This window comes from Plasmodium malariae (assembly GCF_900090045.1).
Source record: "Plasmodium malariae genome assembly, chromosome: 2".
Lineage (NCBI taxonomy): Eukaryota > Apicomplexa > Aconoidasida > Haemosporida > Plasmodiidae > Plasmodium > Plasmodium malariae.
Genome location: NC_041776.1, coordinates 119,933 through 142,276, shown reverse-complemented (window position 1 = coordinate 142,276; position 22,344 = coordinate 119,933). Strand labels below are relative to the sequence as shown.

At 23.6% G+C, this 22,344-nt stretch overlaps 8 protein-coding genes across 8 annotated transcripts; 3 read left to right on the top strand and 5 right to left on the bottom strand.

Moving 5' to 3' along the window:
• Positions 1 to 206: 206 nt before the first annotated feature.
• Positions 207 to 1,966, top strand: PmUG01_02012700 (conserved Plasmodium protein, unknown function; the record flags this gene model as incomplete). Its single annotated transcript, XM_029008596.1, has 2 exons — positions 207 to 218; positions 458 to 1,966. The coding sequence occupies 2 exons, from the start codon at positions 207 to 209 to the stop codon at positions 1,964 to 1,966; spliced, it is 1,521 nt and encodes a 506-aa protein (XP_028860140.1).
• Positions 1,967 to 3,658: 1,692 nt separating this feature from the next.
• On the bottom strand, positions 3,659 to 5,458 carry PmUG01_02012600 (UMP-CMP kinase, putative; the record flags this gene model as incomplete). Its single annotated transcript, XM_029008595.1, has 5 exons — positions 3,659 to 3,744; positions 3,977 to 4,462; positions 4,619 to 4,708; positions 4,911 to 4,998; positions 5,144 to 5,458. 5 exons carry the CDS (start codon positions 5,456 to 5,458, stop codon positions 3,659 to 3,661), a joined length of 1,065 nt encoding a protein of 354 aa, XP_028860139.1.
• A 739-nt stretch (positions 5,459 to 6,197) lies between these two features.
• Positions 6,198 to 6,971, bottom strand: PmUG01_02012500 (conserved Plasmodium protein, unknown function; the record flags this gene model as incomplete). The annotated part of the gene is made up of 1 exon (XM_029008594.1): positions 6,198 to 6,971. One exon carries the CDS (start codon positions 6,969 to 6,971, stop codon positions 6,198 to 6,200), a length of 774 nt encoding a protein of 257 aa, XP_028860138.1.
• A 307-nt stretch (positions 6,972 to 7,278) lies between these two features.
• Positions 7,279 to 7,629, bottom strand: PmUG01_02012400 (conserved Plasmodium protein, unknown function; the record flags this gene model as incomplete). Its single annotated transcript, XM_029008593.1, has 1 exon — positions 7,279 to 7,629. The coding sequence occupies one exon, from the start codon at positions 7,627 to 7,629 to the stop codon at positions 7,279 to 7,281; it is 351 nt and encodes a 116-aa protein (XP_028860137.1).
• Positions 7,630 to 9,312: 1,683 nt separating this feature from the next.
• Positions 9,313 to 12,763, top strand: PmUG01_02012300 (eukaryotic translation initiation factor 4E, putative; the record flags this gene model as incomplete). Its single annotated transcript, XM_029008592.1, has 8 exons — positions 9,313 to 10,344; positions 10,630 to 10,754; positions 10,983 to 11,070; positions 11,228 to 11,311; positions 11,435 to 11,565; positions 11,768 to 11,831; positions 11,949 to 12,111; positions 12,357 to 12,763. The coding sequence occupies 8 exons, from the start codon at positions 9,313 to 9,315 to the stop codon at positions 12,761 to 12,763; spliced, it is 2,094 nt and encodes a 697-aa protein (XP_028860136.1).
• A 1,268-nt stretch (positions 12,764 to 14,031) lies between these two features.
• PmUG01_02012200 (conserved protein, unknown function) lies at positions 14,032 to 14,562 on the bottom strand (the record flags this gene model as incomplete). The annotated part of the gene is made up of 3 exons (XM_029008591.1): positions 14,032 to 14,088; positions 14,258 to 14,389; positions 14,506 to 14,562. The coding sequence occupies 3 exons, from the start codon at positions 14,560 to 14,562 to the stop codon at positions 14,032 to 14,034; spliced, it is 246 nt and encodes an 81-aa protein (XP_028860135.1).
• Positions 14,563 to 14,707: 145 nt separating this feature from the next.
• TatD (TatD-like deoxyribonuclease, putative) lies at positions 14,708 to 17,132 on the bottom strand (the record flags this gene model as incomplete). The annotated part of the gene is made up of 5 exons (XM_029008590.1): positions 14,708 to 14,750; positions 15,154 to 15,219; positions 15,603 to 16,473; positions 16,587 to 16,687; positions 16,843 to 17,132. 5 exons carry the CDS (start codon positions 17,130 to 17,132, stop codon positions 14,708 to 14,710), a joined length of 1,371 nt encoding a protein of 456 aa, XP_028860134.1.
• A 1,698-nt stretch (positions 17,133 to 18,830) lies between these two features.
• On the top strand, positions 18,831 to 19,364 carry PmUG01_02012000 (conserved Plasmodium protein, unknown function; the record flags this gene model as incomplete). Its single annotated transcript, XM_029008589.1, has 1 exon — positions 18,831 to 19,364. One exon carries the CDS (start codon positions 18,831 to 18,833, stop codon positions 19,362 to 19,364), a length of 534 nt encoding a protein of 177 aa, XP_028860133.1.
• Positions 19,365 to 22,344: the final 2,980 nt, after the last annotated feature.

The following is a 22,344-nucleotide window of genomic DNA, read 5'->3' as shown; positions in this document are numbered from 1 at the left end:
AAAAAAAAAAATAAATAAAATAAATTAACGCTGATTCGTTAACAGAGGAAATCATGAGCAAAAGCCCAGGAAATAGAAAAACAAAATATAAGCTAAAGGTTTAATCAAAAGGTATAAGAAAAAAAGATCAGTAAAAAATATTCGTAAAAAGTAAGCCAAACGGTATTTTGATTGTTATTTTGTGCTATAAGCAGAGGTCAATTCGAATGATCAACCGAGTGAGATCAACTGAGTGAGATCAACCGAGTGAGATCAACCGAGTGAGATCAACCGAGTGAGATCAATCGAGTGAGATCAACCGAGTGAGATCAACCGAGTGAGATCAACCGAGTGAGATCAACCGAGTGAGATCAACCGAGTGAGATCAACCGAGTGAGATCAACCGAGTGAGATCAACCGAGTGAGATCAACCGAGTGAGATCAACCGAGTGATAGTGCACGCATTACTTCAAACCAGAACATTACAAACATACGTAGTTGTAAAAACATGAATATATACAATAACGATATTAAAAAAAAGAACGTCTTTGTGAACCAAGCAATATTTTTTACACCCAAAAAAAATCTTATGAACACAAGCAATGAAAAAAAGGATATTGAAAATAAGATATTACAGAATGTGAATGATGATTACCCTTCAAATAACAACTTCAATAACTATAATAGATGGTTTGGCAATCAGGATCAAAGGAAAATCGAAAACATTCCAAGCACCATTTGGAAAGGAAAAGATACTATTCTGACATTTAATACTAACACGTCTAACCTTAATAGTAGTGGTGTGAATACTCATAGTACTACTACACTGTCGAATAATGGTAGAGAAAACAACAACAACATAAATAATACCATACCTAATGGGTCCACTGCTGGTTTACTGAACGGATCAGCTAACGGTTTAATTAATGGAACCGTTAGCAATCTCCAGAACAGCATTAATGCAACTTGTAGTAACGAAACGTGTAGCAATGCAAATAGGTACAGTGGAAATAACTACAACAATAATAACAACATGGGGAATGAACAACAACGTTTTAATGTAAACAGCAGCTTAACTAATCAGGGGAATAATTTAAACTCGTCTAACATGAAGAGTTTGAACTTTTTGCAGAAAAATAATAATATTATAAACGGTAATGTAAATAATGAGAATAATGTGGAGTATTTAAATATTTCGTTACAACATGGTTTAGAAAAGAAGAAAGACATCGTTTATTTATTTCAAGAATTGTTGAGCTATTGCGAGTGCTTAAAAAGAAGCAGAAAAAAAAGCACAGAAGAAATTAACAAAATTCGAGTTAGCTATAACAAGGTTTCAGATTTATTAAAAGAAACATTAAAAAGAGAAAAGAACAGTCATATAAAAATAGAAGAATTACGAAATATTATAATTAATTATGATGAAAAGTTTGACCGAGTTAAAAATAGCTCTGAAGGGACAATAACAAATTTAAACAAAAATGTACAAACACTAATCGATTTGAATAATAACTTAGAAATAGAAATGAACAAAGTTGTCAACGAAAATCATCAATTAAGAAAAATAGCTCAAAACGAATTTGTGTTGAATAAAGAAATTAATAGCTTAAGAAAAGAAATAGAAATATTAAATAATGAAAAAGTTTCTTTAGTACATCAGATAGATGGGTTAAGATTAGAAAATTCAAAAATTGAAAATGAAAAAAATGTTTTGTTAAGTGACAAAACTTTGCTACATTGTAAAATTGATGAACTGGAAAATGGGCTAAAAAATAGAAATAATTTTTTTAATAAATCTCAAATGACAGAAAAAGAAATTAACCCTTTTATAATTAATTCTGATGAAGAAATTAATGAGCAACTTAACAATTACTTAAATTTAAATCATGATCAAAGAACAGAACTTTTCAAAAATTTTCTCTACCATTGGAGGGAAACGAACAAAGCTGGTCAAAAATTTTATGAACAATCATGTATTATGAACTAGCAAGGTAAAAAAGGGGAAATTTTAGCTAAAGTCAGGAAGAAAAATATGGTAACGGAGCAAAATGCAGAACATATATTCCAGCCGCACTTCTTCCTTTTTTTTCCTTCGCACTTTGCTTTTAAAATTTTTCTTATTTTTAAATAGGGCAAGCATATATATATACATTTAAATATATAATTTTGGGACAAGTGTGCGTGTGCGTAGGATGTGTTTACATATACATGTGTGTGTATGTACATAGATACATATATATATATATTTATTTATTTACCTAATTTTTACCTTCCTTAAAAATACGCCATTTCCGCTCAACGTTTTTTATCCCTCATACAAACATATGAGAGAACATTCATATATTTGCAAGATGCCTGTAGGCACTTGCATTTATATATATATATATTTACGAGACTATTTTAATTTTTTGTTTTGTTTTTTTACATAATTCAGTCGTAATTCTTTGTTCTTTCTTTTTTTTTTTTTTTTTACGCATGACCTTAATTTCCTTCCTTATAAAAGTAAATGGAAAGAAATAATACATGTACATGTGAATATATATGTTAAGCAACAAATTAATCCTCTTTTAAGATTTTTTTTCCTTTTTTCATGAAGTTATTTTATAAAAAAAAAAAAAAAAAAATAGAAGGATTAAATATATTCCTTTGTTGGTACTAGTTTTGAATGTTTTCAATAATTTTATTTTTACCTCTGCGTTTTACTCTTTTTCATGCAATGATTTAGGTATACATATTTGATATGCATGTGTGTACAAATAGATATATATATATATATATATATATATATATACATAAAATGAATGCGTGCATTTTTTTTTTTTTTTTCAAAAATTTAACAATTATCAAATGTATAATAATTAAAAGTAGATGTTTATTATTAAAAAGAAAAAAAATGACAGCGCAGTTGTACAGGTGAAAAGTATTAACATTCTCCAAAGTGAAAAACACATATATATAAATATATATATATATGTTAAAAACATATGAATAACGGTGGGCATATATGTAATATATTAAGAACATATAATTGTGGGTATCTATATATATATGTATATATTTATATATGTATATATTTATATATGTATATATATATGTATATATTTATGTATGTATGTATATATATATGTATATATTTATGTATGTATGTATGTATGTATGTATATATATATGTATATATTTATGTATGTATGTATATATATATGTATATATTTATATATGCAAACGTGCACATATGCATACATCAAACTCACGAAGAGCGAAATAAGAGCTAAAAAAAAATGAGAATATATTGAAAAATTAATAAATTGACACTTAAACATATTTTAAATATACATTAACAATTAAAGACAATAAAACGAATATGAAAAAATGAAAAGTAATGAAAAAGTTTAAAAAAAAAAAATAGCAAAAATAGCAAATATAGCATATATAGCAAATATAGCAAATGTAGAAAAAATAGCAATATTAGCAATATTAGCAAAACTATAAAACTGGCAAATTGGCAAATTGGCAAAATGTCGAAATGTCGAAATGGCAAAACAAACTGAATTAAGAAACAAATGAAACTTTTCTTTCCTGCATGTGTAAAGTAGTTACATATTCGTAAACACATACTGTATGTCATTCCAAACATCTTGAATATTTCTATTTGCATTAATAAATATACATTTGTTTTCATTTAAAATAAATTTATTACAGGAATACAACTATTCTTGTGTGTTTCGAATCTTTTTCTCAGTGTGTCCATGTTATCATCCACTCTTCCTAAAAAAGGGGAATGGAAAAAAAAAAAAAAAGAAAAAGAAACAAGTTACATGTTACATATTCCGGGTAAAGAAGTACTAAAAGGAAAAGATAAAGGTAGGGAAAAATAAAGCAAAAAATAAATGACAAGCACAGGAAAAAAGCATAAATGGGCAAGTAACACATGGGAATGTATACATATATATATATGTATGTATGCACAAATGTACGTGCGTGGTACATCCATTATTACCGCTGATCAAACCCCGATTTATGCATCTTTCGATCATATTATCATCATCACAATAAAGAAACAAACATAAGTGAACGTACGCGTAATTTCCAATAATACTCATCCACCCATCAAAATTATCATAATTCCTTGGAAAGCCATCAATTATAAATTTGTATTTTGCTTCTTCATTAATCTTATTTTTTTTTAATATTTTTAACACTTCTTTATTTTCATATATACAATTTTCATATTTTAATTTCTTATTATATTCTTCGATATTTATGTTTTTTAATAGTACGTTTTCATCCAATATTTTAAATGAAAAGCTTTTTTTTTTTTCTTCTTTTTCCTCCTCTTTATCTTGTTTTTTTTGGCTTAATTCTTCCTCTTCTTGTCTTTTTTTAGATTGTCCCTTCTCCTCTTTTTTTTTTTTCTTTTTTTCAATTTCATTCTCCATTTTTATTTTCATTAATTCGAGTGTTATATGTACCGGCACAATTTCTCCTGCAAAAATTAATTTATATAGAATTGGGATAAAATAGAGGGGGCATGCAAGTATATCATCAAATAAAGAAGAAGACATAAGCATGTATGTATATATACCTACATACATAAATATTCATTCATTATTCACTTGACTTATATTCTTTTTTATGTTACCATTGTTTATGCAATGTTCTACAATGGACTGATGCTTCTTATCTACTTCGTTATTTTCACACCTCCTTAAATACTCCCGTAAGCATTCACCTTTGAGCAAAGAGTAGACGGGTAAAAAGTTTAAAAAAAAAAATAGCACGACAACATGAACGATATAAATTGAGTGGAACAACATGAATTTCACAATGTGAGAAGCACACATAAGCAGTACTAAACGGATGATACAAAAAAAAAAAAAAATAAATAAACATGGAGCCATTCAGATGAAAAAAAAAATAATAATAAATCCAACCTGCGCTAATATGAATAAAATCAAATTTGTCTTGAATTAATTTGCATTGTGTTCCCTTTCCACTACCTGGGCCTCCAAGCATAAATATCTTAATAAAAAAGTAAAAAAAAAAAAAAAAAATGGGGGAAAAACATTTAATATTTTTGTTTTCTATATTTGTGTTTTTTGTTTGTTCTTCTCAAAATTCCTCATTTGTTTCTCATTACTCCTCAAGTATACTACTTTTGTATTACCACAAACGGCTGATCCTTGCTCATCTCAAAAGTATTATTGGCAAAAAACTTTTCTTCTAAACTTTTATTTATATAAAATTTGTTTTTATCAAGAATTATGCTTTTCTTTAGTTTACTATATCCTCTTAATAATTTCTGTATTTTGAGGGTATTTTCAAACGTGTTTAACCCTCTATAATAATAAACATTTGTTCTATTTGCATATAAAATAATTGTTTTCTTCCTTTTTAAATAATTAGTATTTTCTACAAAGAATCTTGAGAAGTTTACTATTATCATAGAAAAAATTATTACATAATTGTTTTTATAATTCATGTGTTTTTTTTTTTTTTTTTTTTTTTTTTTTTCTTTTTTTCTTCCTTTCCCTTTATATATTCTATGTTACTTCTCTTTTTACTAAAAATATGGAAATAAATACTACTTTCATTTTCCGCGATTTTTCTCTTTTTTTTTTTTAAATTAAATATTATTTTGAAAATATTAAGAGATGGTAACATACATATACAAGCATGCATATGTACCTTGTTATATTTATAAGGCGCATCTTGAATTAAACGGAATAGTTAAATGCATATAAATATATACTAAAAAAAAAAAAAAAGAAATATATACATATATATATGTATCCCTCAAAAAATAAATTGAGTAAGGTAAAAAGTTCATATATATATATTTAAAATACAAAACAAAAAAAAGGTACACCAAAAAAAAAAAAAAAAAAAAAAAAATTGCACTTTAAAAAGTGAAATATTTATTTAATATGTGTTTCTATAGCTACCATTTTATGTGTTAATACTAAACTCATTGCTGAAAATGCAAATTCCCATTTCCTGAACTGTTAAGAAGTAAATAAGTAAATGAAAGCATACGTGGGAGAATGAAAGGGTAAATAAATAGATAATAAATGGACGAAAACTTGGAAGCTTACGCAGACGAATACCTATACGAAATAGTGGAAGCATATGTGGATGCATATACGAATACATCAATAATGCTCTGACACAGTACAGCAATTACAGCATATGGTGCGTAGCACGAATGCTGCCCGTTCCCCCTATGTAACCGCGTACATTTCCAGCATTTCAATAAAACTACAGAAATGTTTGAAGTGATAATTAAAATAATTTGAAGTAGAGAATATATTAAATACAAAGAAAAAAGGAATTATATTTTTTGTTATCTCCTGAATAATATTTTTACAAAAAAGAATCATATGTTTTACAATGTTTCTATTAACATCCTTGTTTTTATGATTTATATCTTTTTGGCTAATTTGTAAATTATTTAACTTTAATTCGCATAAAAAAATTAAAAAAATAAATTTATTTATTTGTAATTTACAAAAATTATTTAATTCAGTTAATACACTATTTTTTAATTTATTCATCGTTTCAATTTTAATGTTTATATATAATTCAACTGAGTTTGGGACCTCCTTTAAACAATGTAAAATGAAAGAGTTGTTCCAACTATTATTATACGTTTTAAAATAATAACAATTATTTTTCTTTTCCTTTTGTTGAATAATTTTTAAATCTTCTTCAATAGTCTTGTAATTGGAATAACTTTTTTTTTTTTTTTTTTTTTTTTTCTTGTCGCTAGTAGTACACTTTTTCCTCTTCTCCCCCTTTTTTTTCTTTTTTGTTAAAGAATATGAACTGGTGTCATTTTTGTTGAGTTCATAAAATAAATGAAATTTATACCAATTTAATTGCAACTTCTGATAATATAATTCTAAATGCTTAACCAATTTTATATATTCATTATACCCTTCCATGAAAAGTACCTTTAACTCGTGCACATCCACTAGCCTTACTTGTTCATGCATTTTGTTAACATATTTGCCTTACTTGTGCAGGTGATATATTTTGCAGCCAAATGGTTGAAATGATGGCAGAAATAATAGCTGAAATGTGTGCAAAGAGATACCTCAAAAGTAAAGAGTAGCTTTAATACATGAATTATATAAGTAACGTTTGTACGTATATATATGGTATATATATATATATATATATATATATATATATATATATATATATATATATATATATATATGTATATATCCTTTTATGATTATATCTACCGCTGTTGGTACTGCGCGGAATTAAAGAAAAACGTGTGCACGCATTTTCAAGTTAATAAAACTGCTGTGGGTTTTTATATTGAAATGTGTCATTAACAGGATATTTCTTATCAAGGTATTTTTCATATAAATAAATTTTTGATTTATTTGAGGAATATTTAATTTTAAAGCATTTAATTAAATTGTCTAAATTGTCAAACCAAACATTTACGTAATTATTATTTGAGTGGCTTAAATTTAATAAATTAAAACTGCTAATATTGGAAAATCGAAATAAATAAAATTCCTCTATACAGCTAAAAGTAAAATTACTATCAATCATATTTTTTAAATTGGGTTTCATGCCAAACCAACATATGTGATAAGGAAAATCATTAAGTGTTTTGTTTCCCTTCAACAACATTTTGCACTCTAACAAATGAACATGAACATGTGCATATAAAATTACAAATATTTTATACGCCCCTATGCATATACTTATATGTACCAAGTATTTACGCATAACTAGATGTTACGTAAATGTATGCATGTATGTTGTATGAATGTATGTACAATATATATAATACTATATTTTATTTTTTCCATTTAGATAACACTCAAAACTATTACATAGTACATTTATTTAACTACGTTTTAAAAAAAAAATGTACAGCAGGTATTACTATTATTTTTTTTTATTCTTAAAAAGTGTTAAGGAATTTTGGTTTTTTTCTTTTTTTTTTTTTGTTCTCTCCATGGTATTTTTAAAAAAAGAAACTTACATTTTAAACTAGTGCAAAACAATTTTTATTTTCATAAGAAATTTTCATTTTATATAATCTTTATACCTAAGCATAACAAAATATTTGAAAAGAACTTTTTATATTTTGATGATATCTATACGAGATATTATACATGTATATATGTACACGTTCATATGTACACGTTTAAATGTAAATGCATAAATATATATATTAATAAATGAGGTAAGCATGGGTACACGATTTTGTTTATACACTAAACGTATTTAAATCTTTTTAACATTTTAACAATTTTTTTTTTTATTTTGAATAAAAATAAAGCTAATATTATAAAATATATATTCCATTTTGTGTATTTGACCACTTTTAAATTAAAAAAATTAATTTTTTAATCCCAAGAGAATTCATTTTTTCATATTACACATGTAATAAATATACATATACATATATATATATATATATATATATATATATTTTGCATTTATGTAAATGTACGTATTAAGTGAACAAACTGTATGTGCAAACATCATTCATCCTCGCATACTTCTGTTTAAAGAATGTCAAGATTTAAATTTGCTTCTCACGTATTTAAGTGTACGTACTTACATATGTATATATTTAGGTGTATGTTTACGTAAGTTTATATATTTTTATGTATGTATGTATGTATTTATTTAATTATTACGTAATTCATTAATCAATCCATTCATCATTTCCATATATGTGAATATATATTTTTACGCATACATATTGTAATATCATTTTTAATGTAAATTTTTTCTCATATATTTGAAACCTTTCATTTGTGTTAAAATAAAAATAAAGTAATATTTTTCTTTCAACCCTTTTTTTAAAAACGTTCTTATAAAATATAAAAAAAATAAAATTCTTCTTTTGACCTTTGTGTTAATATGTTAAGGTTTTTCTTTTTGTAATGTCGTTTATTTGTATATGAATTCTTCGTAATAATAAGAAAAAGGAGAGAATATTTGCCGTATATGCATATATATATATATATATATATTTACATGTTAGCTATCCCTTTACCATGCTGTAAAATTATATATATATATATATATATATATATATAACAACGTTTTAATAAGCGACATTTTCTTAATTATTTTGTTTTATTTTTATTTATTTTATTTTTTTTTTTATTGTTTTAATTTCCTTTTTTCTTCCATATTGTTATACTTACTATTTGCTTCTTCTATTTTCCTTTTACGTTGTTCTCTTTTATTTTCTTGTTTTATTTTGAGTAAAAAAAAGAAGAAAAAGGAATTAAGAAAGGGGGAATAAGAAAAAAAAAAAATAAATAAAGAAGAAGAGAAAGGGAAAAAAGAATGAAAGAAAATTTAGAATGTATTAGTAATGTTGATTTGGTCGAAACAGGAACAGAAAAAAAGAAGGATATCGATTCGTATACGAATGATGAAAATAAGAAAAATAAAAATAATAATGAATATATAAAAAATAATAAGGCGGGAAATAAAGTAAATTTTAAAAACAAAAAGAATTTTTTAAAAGAGAATAATACAGTCGACCTAAAAAGTAACAATGGAGTAGTTAACTGCGATGTAAATGAAAATAATAAAGCTGCTACAATGATCAAATATAAAAAAGCCTCCAAAAGGCAAAAAGAAGAAATGAAAGAGGAAAAAAGGAATAGCAGCATCAACGATAATAATGAAACCATTAGTAATAATAGCGGTATTAATGATAGCGTCAATAAGAGCAATATTAGTAACAATAGAAACTGTATCAATAATAACAGCGATAGCAATAACAACAGTAGTAGCAATAACAACGATAGCAATAACAACAGTAGTAGCAATAACAACGATAACAATAACAACAGTAGTAGCAATAACAACGATAGCAATAACAACAGTAGTAGCAATAACAACGATAACAATAACAACAGTAGTAGCAATAACAACGATAGCAATAACAACAGTAGTAGCAATAACAACAGTAGTAGCAATAACAACGATAGCAATAACAATATCAGTAGCAATAACAGTAAGGGTGTGGATAGAATAGGCGCGCATAACGTAAAAGAAGCTAAGAAAAAAAAAGAAATGAATAAAGAAAGTCAAAAAGATAATTCTAAAATGAATGCGTCAGAAAAAAGGAATGGAACAACCAATATGGTAAACAATAAGAACAGTGATATAACAAAAGAAAAAAATAATACACATAAGAAAAATGTAAAGGAAGCTAATGCTAATGAAAATAATTTACGTAATAATAATTCAAGTGAAAATAAAATAACAATTAATATGCATACTGAAAATAACGTAAAGAAGAAAAATAGCACAGAACAAAAAAATAAAATAAACTCGAAAAAAGGCGCAAAAAAGAACAAGAATAAAGTAAAAAGAAAAAAAAAAACATACGCCAAATTTATATGTATATAAAATAAAATTGTGATGATAATATTATGAATTCTTGTAAAAATTATATTATGTAAATTATAATATATATATGTAGGAAAGTGTGTAATATTTGTCACTAAGTGTTTATTGTTCGTGCAATACGAACGAATCTGTTTTTGACTATACTTTTAAAATATGACGTGTGTATAATATATATGTATGTATACATACATATATGTATGTATATTAATTTCTTTTTTTTTTTTTCGTCAATTTTTTTAGAATGAAAACTATTTGCAGAATTCGTGGATATTTTCATTTGACAAGGAGAACAGGAAGTATTATGAGCAGTATGTGAACAGTCTAGTGTCTTTGGAAACATTCAACACGATAGAGAAATTTTACAAGTAAGTAGAACGAATGAGAAAGGTCAACATTTAGAAAAAAAAAAAAAAAAAAAAAAAAAGAATATGGAGTGGAACACAACAAAACAGAATATAATAGAATGGAATGGAACATAATAGAATAGAGTAGAGTGGAATATAATAGAATAGAGTAGAATGGAAGAAAAGAATGTTTAAAAGACAAATCATACAACATTTTTTTTTTTTTTACTTTGCTTCACCCTTATACAGGAACTACAAATATATGAAGTCTCCTTCGTGCATTAAGGAGTATTACAATATCTACCTGTTTAAACATAATTTCAGACCTCTTTATGAAGTACCCATCTTAAAATAAAAAAATATTACATATATATATATATATATACATGCAAGCATACATACATACTTACATATATATTTATATGTAAAACAAAATTGGACAAAATAAAATTCAAAAAAATGTACGAAATTGCTTATTTTTGCAACAAACGCAGGAATATCCAAATGGCTTTATTTGTATCATAAAAAATGCAAACAGCTTTAGGAACGATATTGCAGATTTAATATGGGAAAAAATGGTAATTTACTTGTGTATTATATATTTATATTTATATATATATTTTTATTTTTTTTTCCATGTAAACTTTTTACATATATTAGTGTTAAGAAAACATTAATAAATCCACATTTTCACCTATCAGGTTTTGTTGGCAATTGGCGAAGAATTTAATTTAGTTGATCTGTCTGGCATACAACTTTGTATAAGAGAAAACGAGATTTTCTTTAAAATGTGGATGAAAAATTACTCAAATTATTTAAAGAATATATTAACGTAACTATAAAAAAAAAAAAAAAAAAAAAAAAAAACTATAAAATGAAGTGATATAATGATAAAACGATAAAGCGATAAAGTACATTTAATAAATGTCCTCTTTGTATATGCTTACCTGTTTGTATATATAATGCACTGCTATACCGAATATATCCTTCATAAATTTTACTTCATTTTTTTTTTTAATATTTTTAATTATTAGAAAAAGATTAAGCGAGTTGTTAGATTTGCCGTTAAACACATCCATAATTATAAAGATACTATCGGTAAAATAACTCAAAAAAAAAAAAAAAAAAAAATTTATCATGTGTAAACATATATATTTGTGTACATAAATGTACGTAATTGTAAACTGCATCTTATTTTTATTTTGTCCTCTTTAGAACGCATACCATAACAGAAAAAATCAGAACGTGAAGGATAAAAATGAAAAGGGAAAAAAAACTTACAGCAAAAATAAGCCAGTTGAGTATCCATCCCCGAAAAGGGATTTCTTTAAAATTAAAAATTATGGAAATGTCATAGTGCCCCCAATCTACAATATAGGTTAGTACAACATTTTTTAGTAAATATGGTTACAGACATATGTGTTGTATGTATTACATATATATATCTATATAGATATAAATGCGTTGTGTGTATGTGTGTATGTGTGTGTGTGTGTATGTGTGTATGTGTGTGTGTGTGTGTGTGTGTTTGTGTATTGTTTGTACATAGGTATATATTTATATACACACTGCCTATAGGTGTGTTTTATGTTCCCGTTTGTATACGTTCCGTACCATGTATAGTCAGAAAAATCTCTGTTTTGAATTCTTCTTATGCAGGAAACTACAATTTTTATAAAAACAATTTAGATATGAACTTGTATTATTTATACAATAATCAAAGCCCTCCAAGCAACCCGTACTTATATTACCCTTTCCATTTTTACAATCATCATTATAACAGTAATTATCCGGAATATATGTACGACTATAGTTTACCTTACCCTATTGAAAATTTGAATAATTCTATAAATAATGAAATCCATATAGAAAATAATTTTGCAAACAATCAAATAAATGCATTAACAGCTAATGACAAAAAAAATAAATTTGATTATGTAACAAAGAACAAAGATTATAAAAAGAAATTTATGTATTTGAACAATTCGAATGAGTTTTTTGAAGACAGTAAAAGTAGTACATGTGTCTAGTCCGAAAATGTGCGGACATGATGCGATGTTTACGATGATGATAAAAATGTAAATGAATATAACCCTGTATTATATATGTTACATAATAATGGTATTATTACTATTAATATAATAATTATTATTATGAAATGCACATACGTTATAAAAGGTATGAACACGATTAGGCACCTTACCTAAGTAGAACTCAAATGAAATGCACATGTATGTTGTAATTAATATGTACGCATATATATAAGCAAGAAATGGTGTATTATTGTGCGTCAGAACTAATCATTTTTAAAGTACGTCAAATCAACATTTTTCACATGAAATGTAAGAAGCAAACATGATACAAAAGTTATAATACCATTTTATATTACAGTAGGCGAAATAAATTTCGAGAAGAGGAAAAAAAAAAAATATAATTATAAACAGAAAAGGAACAGCAAAGAAATGGAATAGGAAACAAAGGAATGGAAAAACGTTACGAAAAGGAAAAAAAATGAATATATTTTCAAGTTGTTGCACCATGTTCTCTATTTTCCCCTTTTTGTTATAAAGAATTAATTATTTTTTAATTTTGTATTTTTTAAAAGAACAGTCTATTTATTTGTTTAAATTATTTACCTTTACATGTTTCTACTTATTTCAACTCATTTTGACCTATTTCGATCTACCTCTATTTATTGCAGTTTTATTGCTGTTTTCTTTTGTTTACATCTGTCTACTTATTCTTTACATTTACATATTTCCGTTAACATCTATTAACTGTTGTTATTTTATGTTTAATTATTTATGTATATAATATTTTCATTTTTTAAATATCCATGAAGTTTTAAAGTTAAATTGACATAATTTTAATAATATACTGTGTAAATGTTTCTATTAAACTTTAATATTGTTCATTAATTGATATGTTTTACATGGTGAATTTTTATTAAATTGCATATAGATAAACAAAAAAAAAAAAAAAAAAAAAAAAAAGAGCCATTCAATTTATTTGTTTTTTTTAAAGGTTATATTTTCATTTTTGAAGGAGAGATTAATAATGACGGGTTTATCAGAGTTAATGGGAATAAGTAAAATAAAACAAATAATAAAAAAAATGTGCCAATAAAAGTAGAAAATTAGGTATAGCAGAAAATAATATGGATGTAATGTGCTATAAAAAATGAAATTAAACGAAATAAATAAATACGACAAAATGCATAGAATATTATTAAAGGACTTAGATGGCAATTTTAACTTTTGTTTCTGTTTTCGCTTTTGTGTTATGTACCTATTTCCATTTACTTCTCTTTCTGCAGATTTGTTAAGTGCCCTAACCCCTTTTTATTTAGATCATTCTATATATGGAAAAAAGAATAAATTGTTTATTTTACAACGGCACATATATCGTGTAAGTATATATATGTATATAAACATACACAATATATACACATATGTATATAAGCACGCATGCGCATACATATTATTTTAAATGTATGATTATCCTTTGATTTTGGTATATATTACTAATATGCATATTTGATAGTCTTCATAATAGTCATCACACGCTTGTGTTAAATCACCCTTGAGAAAATTATTCTTATACCAATTATTAAAACATTTTACATATTTCTCTTTTTTTTCTTTGCATTCTTCAATCTGTCTTCAAAAAAAAAACATTTTCATACTCAATAAAATATGAATTATAAGTAAAAGGTAATAATTATAATAATTATAACAATAATTAAAAAAAAAAAAAAAAATTTATGTTTTACCGCTTCTAACTGTGCCTTTATGGTATCTTTTGCAGTTTCTTTTTTTGTGTTATCCATGTTATGTATATATGCGTATACTGAAATAACTTATTTTACTTTGCCGTCTAGGATTTACTTTTCTTTTAATATTTATATAATTATTTCTTTTTTTTTTTTTTTGATAATATACATTTTGCATATACCATTAGGAAATGTAACTTTACTACCTTAGCTTCTTGAACAAATTCAGTGTGTTACATCTAACTCTTTTATATCATATATTAAAAAAAAAAAAATGAAATAAAAATAAAATATATTATGTATGTAGAACTACATACTGTTGTAATATACCATGTATATGTATGTGTATATGCATATGTATAGATATACAAACATAATTTATTCTTTGAAAAATAAAAATGAACACAAATGATATTAAGATTGGCAGAAAAAATATTTGGTGTGAAACTAATAATTTACTAATAAATATTGCTGCACGTAAATTAATAAAAAATTACGAAGTGTAATTAAAATGTATCAGCTATTAAGCATGAATGTATGTACATAGGTAGGTATGTATGTAGGTATTTAGTATGTATATATGTATGTATATGTATATATTAAATATTTTTATATTAATGTATGAAAAATTGTGTTAATGTTTTTTACTTCTTGCAAAATTCATCGAAAGGAATATTGGGCCCCTTTATTTTATATGTTAATTCTGCTATATCTCTGCAAAAAACATATTTTAAAAATTTATGCACACATAAGTATATATACAATTATATACACGTGAGAAAAAAAAAAATTACAAATGTAAACAGAGGATTAGAGAAAATTATTTCAATTTTAAATTTAAACTTTAGAGTTGCTATTTTTTTTTCATGAAAATTATATATATATATATATATATATATATATATGACAAAACAATTTCTTTTGAAAATTATGGGTGATTATTCATGTACACTGTTAATACTAAAGTTTCAAAAAAAATTCATATTTTTAATTGCTTATGAAGATATATACACTATATTACGTATGTACATATGTATATATATATAATATATATGCAACATCTAAAATGTTCATCTTATTTTTTCTTTTAAAATTACACAATATTATAAGGCTCATTTCGCTCCCTGAATATAGTTGTATCATCGCACTGAATTACGTTTCTTATTTTTTTCAAGTTTATGTAATTTCTTTTTTCATATTTGTCTTTAATGAAGTGATACGATGCGTGTGTTTTTTTTATTGAACACCATGGCGCATCTGTTTCTAATAATAAAAGATTTAAGGGTATTTTTTTAACTGCATTTATATTCTCAATTGTTTTTAAAGAACAACCATTTACCCCTATATATAAATTTTTGTAATTACTTATTTTTTCAATTATCTCTTCCTTATCCGTAAAACTATGAATAACTGCTCCAACATCTTCAATTAATGATTTGTATTTTTCCAAAATTTCAAAAAATATATCAGAACAGTTTCTCATATGTAAAAAAATGGGCAATTTAAATATTTCAACTAATTTTAATTGATATATAAAATATTTAATTTGTATATATTTAGGGCAAAAAAATAATCTATCGAAATCTAATCCTATTTCGCCAATACACACAATTCTGTCGCCATGATTTTCTATTTTTTTTTTTAATTTCTCTAAATAATACTGATCTTTTTCATTATAAACAAAACCTGGAATTATGAAGGTGTCTTTTAGCGTATCGTCAGGGCACTGTTTTTCCTGGCATATTTTAGCACATTCTAATTTTGCATTATTATCCTTGCTATCGGCAGAAGAGCCATACTTTGAATTTTCGTTCATTATGTTTTTTTCATTTTTAAAATATTTTATAAAGTTTTCAAATTCTTTTTTTGCCAGTATGTCTTTTTCTTCACTAGTTTTTTTTTCAATAAATTCAAAGCAATTTGTTGGGTGTACACCAGCAGTTAAAAAAAGAAATTTGCCCTCAGGATCTATTTTGAAAATAAAAAGGGAAAAAGGAAAAAGGAAAAAAGAAAAAAGAAAGTTAATAAGAAGTTAATAAAAATTGCTATATATTATTTATATTAAAAGTGTAAAATTGAACCGTATGTTTCACAAATTTCTAGAGATTTATCAATGTCTTCCAGGCAGGTACATGTTATTATAATTTTCTCAACGTTGTTATTCTTTGCCCTATTCAAAACACTGCACTCAGAACAGAATGTTTACAAAGCAAATAAAAAAAAAAAAAAAAAAGAAGATATAATACGTGCACAAATGCATATGCACATATAGGTAGGCATATATATACATATCTACACACAAAAAACTTAAATATGCGGTGAATTTTTCTATATTACTATTTTAAATCATTTTCATGCTTTTTCTTATTGTAGATTCCATCAAACATTTTATCCGTTAAATTTGATCCAATATCGATAAATAAATTTTCCTGTGTATCCATATTCTTTATATTCTTATTACACTTTTTCAAGTTAATTTTTTTTACTATGTTAAAAACACTACCGTTATTAACGAATATGAAGTATCTTATATTTTTAAATATTTTTACAATATTAGCTTTTAAAAAAAACTTATATATACACAATATAAGAACAATGAATTTAATTAGAAAAAAAGTGAATTTCATATTTTTTTTTCGTTATATATATCTTTTTCTTTTTTTCCCTTTACATTATATTTATATACCCTATCAAAAAATAAAAACATATAGAGTACTGGCAACTTCAATAAACGGTGTTTTATTTGCTTAAATGCTTAAAAACAGTTTACATTTGTTTTTTACTCTCTCCTGAAGATAAATAAATGAACAGTTAAATCTCTATTTGTTAAAATTGCCTATTTATTGGTACACTTAATTTTTTTTTTTTAATATGAAATGAAAATAATTACATAAAAATTAAACAGAGAAATACATATATGTATGTATATGAATTTTTAAGTATATATATAATTTTTTCTACAGTAATCTCATTTTACTTTAATATACTTTTTTTTTAATATTTTAAGGAAACAAATTTTACATTAAATTATTTAAATAATCTCACATTCCACATAGTGTATTTAGTTCCGCTATTTTAATTTAAGTTTTTAGGGTATCTTATATCATTCCAAATTAACAAGAAAAAATAACATTTAACTTTACGATCTAATAATGAAAAAGTAAATCGTGAAGAACATAAGTTCATTTTCGAATTGTTCTAAAATTGTGTTATACCTAAGGTTCCTTTCTTTTTATCTTATTTTTACAGTATTTTATTAAGAGATGGTTGAGAGATTATTAAAAGATTGTTTTTAGAACTCTCTTAATAATTCTAATATATATTTTTAATTTTAAAAGTTTTTTATAACAGTCCGCTAAAAAAATCCCAATTGTGTTTAGTATGTACATCACAATTTTAAGCTATGTTTGTAGAAGGAATAAAGACACTAAAAGATCCAAATTTTAGTTAAACAACGAAATAAAAAACGTATGCCTCTTACTGAAGTTCCTCACAAGTTGGCTTTATGTGTATATATATTATATTATAATTTACTTAAAGAAAAAGTAAATAATATATTTTCACATTTCATCAAAATGTAATGCACATGTCTGTGTAATATATGTTAAGAAGTTGTAAATTTGTTTTATGTACACTTTCAAGTATTAACATTAATGTATATTTAACAGAAGTACTCTTTAGAGCAAATTATGCAAATATTTTGATATACTATTTCATATTTAACAAAAATAAATTAGGAACTACCTGTTTTTTTGTTTTTTATTTTCAGTATGAATAAATTTTTTCAGATTTATTTGTTTTTAACTCATTTTTTGTTGTTTTAATACAGCTAATAACAGATATCTTTTTTTTTTTTTTTGATTTAATGTTTTAAATAATTCCATTCGCTGTATTTATAAAACTTTAAGAGGGTTTTTTTAAGTAAGACAAAATGTGCTGCAATTTTTTTTTTATACTAGCTAAGATTATTTAAAAAAATATATATATAAATGTAGCTTTCGTATTTTAACGAGAAGCTATTCCTAAAAGACTTTTTCTTAAAAGCTATTTAGCTAGATAAAAAAAAAAAAAAAAAAGAATATTAATATTCAATGTCCTTTAGCAAAAATCTGTTTTAACAATTTTTGTTTTTTTTAATATAAATGTAATATTTCTCAATTGTTATTTTAATTTTATTTTATAATTTACCATTTTAAGCGAAACCATAATTGTTCTCACATATATACCTTGTAAAACATTCTTTAAACTTTTTTTAAAAAGACAAACAATATAATTTTTTCTATATTAAATTTATATATTTATTGTCTTTTATCAGTTCAAGGAAAATGAAAGTTTCTTCAAAGTACACGCCTGCTCTATACATATTATTTTTATTTACGCTGTTGAATATTTTCGTTCTAGGAGAAATACAAGAAAGTAATCCAAATTTTGCAGAAACAGAAAATGCAGCTAAAGCATTTAGAAATTTATTAAATGGTGATATAAATGTTATCAAGTTAGAAAATGGGGATGAACTAAGAATAAGATCAAACGATGAGAAACATGAAAACAATCAAAGATACGATGATGATGATGATGATGATGATAATAATAATCATAATAACAATAACAATAACAATGATTACTCCTTTATAAGCAATTATGAAGTAGAAACTAATAAAACAAATCCATTAAAAAAGGAAAAATCCAATGAAGTTAAAAGTAAAATAACTGAAGGTAAGGAAGATTTTTATATTTTAGATAGTAAAAGCATTGAAACCATAGCACGAGTTTTTGCTAGGAAAAATGAATTCCATGAATCTGAAATAGAATCATTTGAGCAAAGCCTTAAAGATATCATTAAATCAATAAATAATTAAACATTTTAGTAATAGATATATTTAACTTTACACATCGTTGTACATATACTGCATACAAATAGTTTTTGAATGTCACGTAACATATGAAGTTTCACAAAATACAGACAATAAAAAAATGTTTTCTTTTCTTTTTGTATTTTCATCCTTATTGCTAAGTAATAAATATTATTTTAAAAAGTAAATAGCAAAAAAAGGTTTTCAATGTAATAATTTTTTGTATTCAATATATATTACTTTTTTTTAACATAAATCTTAACAATTTTTATTAACATTTACATACCATATATAAATATATATTTAAAAACATAAAAAAAGATGACAAAAATATATTGTTCCATGTAATCTGCAACATACAAAATACATGAAAATAAATATATTAAAATATATTTTTATTTTAAAAGCTTTAATTTTATGTTCATCGTTTTTATTTTATTTGAAACCTACTTTACTAAAAGAAATATGTATTTTAAAATTTTTTACTTCCATGTACATATTTGCAACACATAAGTTGTTGACGATCTTTTTCAACTTAAAATTTTCACATATACATAATTATTTCATAGAACAATAATTCCTAACAAGCTAAAATAGACAAAAATACAATTGTCTTCTACTATACGTAAGGAAAAAAAAAGCCTTATTTTAAAAAAAATTTTCATAAAAAAATGATGCATTCTCATAGGTAATACAACACGCAGATGTGTAAAATGGAAATATTTAATTTTAATTCTAATAAAAAAAAAAATTTTTAATTATCTATATTCAGTGATGATATTTTTTCTATTGCATAAAATGCTTATGCAATTTTCATATTTTTTATTTTCTATTAAATTAATAAAAAAAGTAGAAATACACAAATAATATTTATATATTAGGTGATGTTTCATTTCTATTTGAATTTTTCATGAGGATTTACTATTTTTATATGGAAATTTCACCTTCAATAATTTATTTAAGACTTCTTTTCATTTTCTGTTGAACAAGATAAAATTGAAAAACTTTTAAAATATGTATATTATTTTATTTTATAAAATAATTTTTTTTTCAATTTTTCTAAAGTGATTTAATACTGTTGAAGAAAAAGTCATTTCAACTAGGTACAATGTAACATTTCCATTATGTTAAATAGGGGTGTACAATTGAAAAAAAAATTTCTTTTTACAATTAATTGTGAGATTAGATATAGTATATTTTTCGTTAAAACATGGGTAGCTTGGAAAATTTATATTTTTTAATTTATTTTCCTTTATTCCATTTCTTGTTAATTACTAATACATCAGTATCTCATAAATAGGTTTGAGAAAGAGATTTCATTGTATATTCATTATTTTAGGAATGTATTTATCATACTAACATTTCAGGAGTAGAACCTGTCCTATTCTGATTAATGAATGGGCAAAATAAACTGTAAAGTAATGGATACATTAATGATTAAAAGGATATTCATAAATTACATAATAATAAAAAAGCATAATGAATTTAATTGTTTTTCATCGCCAATAATACACTAAAATGAGTTTAATGAGGAATATAAGAAAACCTATTAATATGATAATAGCTGTGCATAATATATTTATACGGCAATTGCAAATAAACTATATTTATTTCTATGAACATAAATGAGTTATTGTTGAAATATTAAATATAAACTCGATAACAACTTGTCACCATTTATAAATAATTTTTAGTTCTAAATAAGTATAAAATATACACATAAAATGTTGTAGTAGAAGCTTAGAGCATATAAAATGGATGTTTCATCCTGATTATTTATATATGTTTTAATCTACATATTGTAATTTTGTTCAATATTATAGTAAACACTGAATTGGAAAAAAAAAGAAAACATGTGTAAGGATAATGATGCATTAATAATGCCATATATTTCTGTATATATTTTTCGTGCTATTAAAGCAGTTTTAACAAAAATACATAGTTTGCAACATCCATAATATATTAAAGAAAAAATTGTAATAATGTCCTAAAAAAATAAGAATACGGTTATGGAATAATACATGTAAATTTAATGAAAAATTATATTTTTTATTATTCACATTATTTATTTAAAGACTCAGTTCACGTCCCACTTCCAAAGTCGTATGATCAGAAATAAGTAAACATGATTTTGTTCGCATATTGTACACTATAATATATTTTTTTATAATTAAAATGAAATTTTTGAAAAAGAAAATATGAAATATTTTTTACATCTAAACACAGTTTTTCACAGTTTAATATGAAATATTATTACTAAATTTAAAAAAAAGTTCATAAAAAAAAAAGAGGCATTATACATATAATAATTAAGGTTCTCGTATTACATATTTTTATTTATTCATTAAAAAGATGTTAATACAGTATAATAAACCATTAGTATTTTTTTTATATGTATATATTCATTCTACAAAGTTAAATATATCATTGATATTTAATGAGACTGTCAAACAACCTATTAAACCAAATTTATTTATATTACACTGAATATGAAAATATTGTAATATCATATACATTATTATTATATTTATCGTTTTACATTTTATTATTATTATATTATGTCCTACTTTTAATTTAACAAATTATATAAATTATATAAATTTGTGGAACTTTTTAATATATAAATAATTATTATATATTTAATATATATTTATATTTTCGTAATTTCAAATATTATAAAAATTAATTTATTATAATTATTTTAACATATTATCATGGATTTATAATATTCAAGATAAATTATTAAAGAAATATTTAACTTAAATAAAATATTACTTATTAAAAAAAAAAAAAAAACACAGTTACTTTAATTTTTAAAATATAAAATATAAAATAAAATATATCTTTTTATTAATTACTTAAATTCTTCACTAATATATATAAGTTTTATTGTTATACATTTGAATTTCATATTTAATTCATGTTATATTTTATTATTTAATATTAATTAATTCATCAATAAAAAAAAAAAAATGTATATTAATTT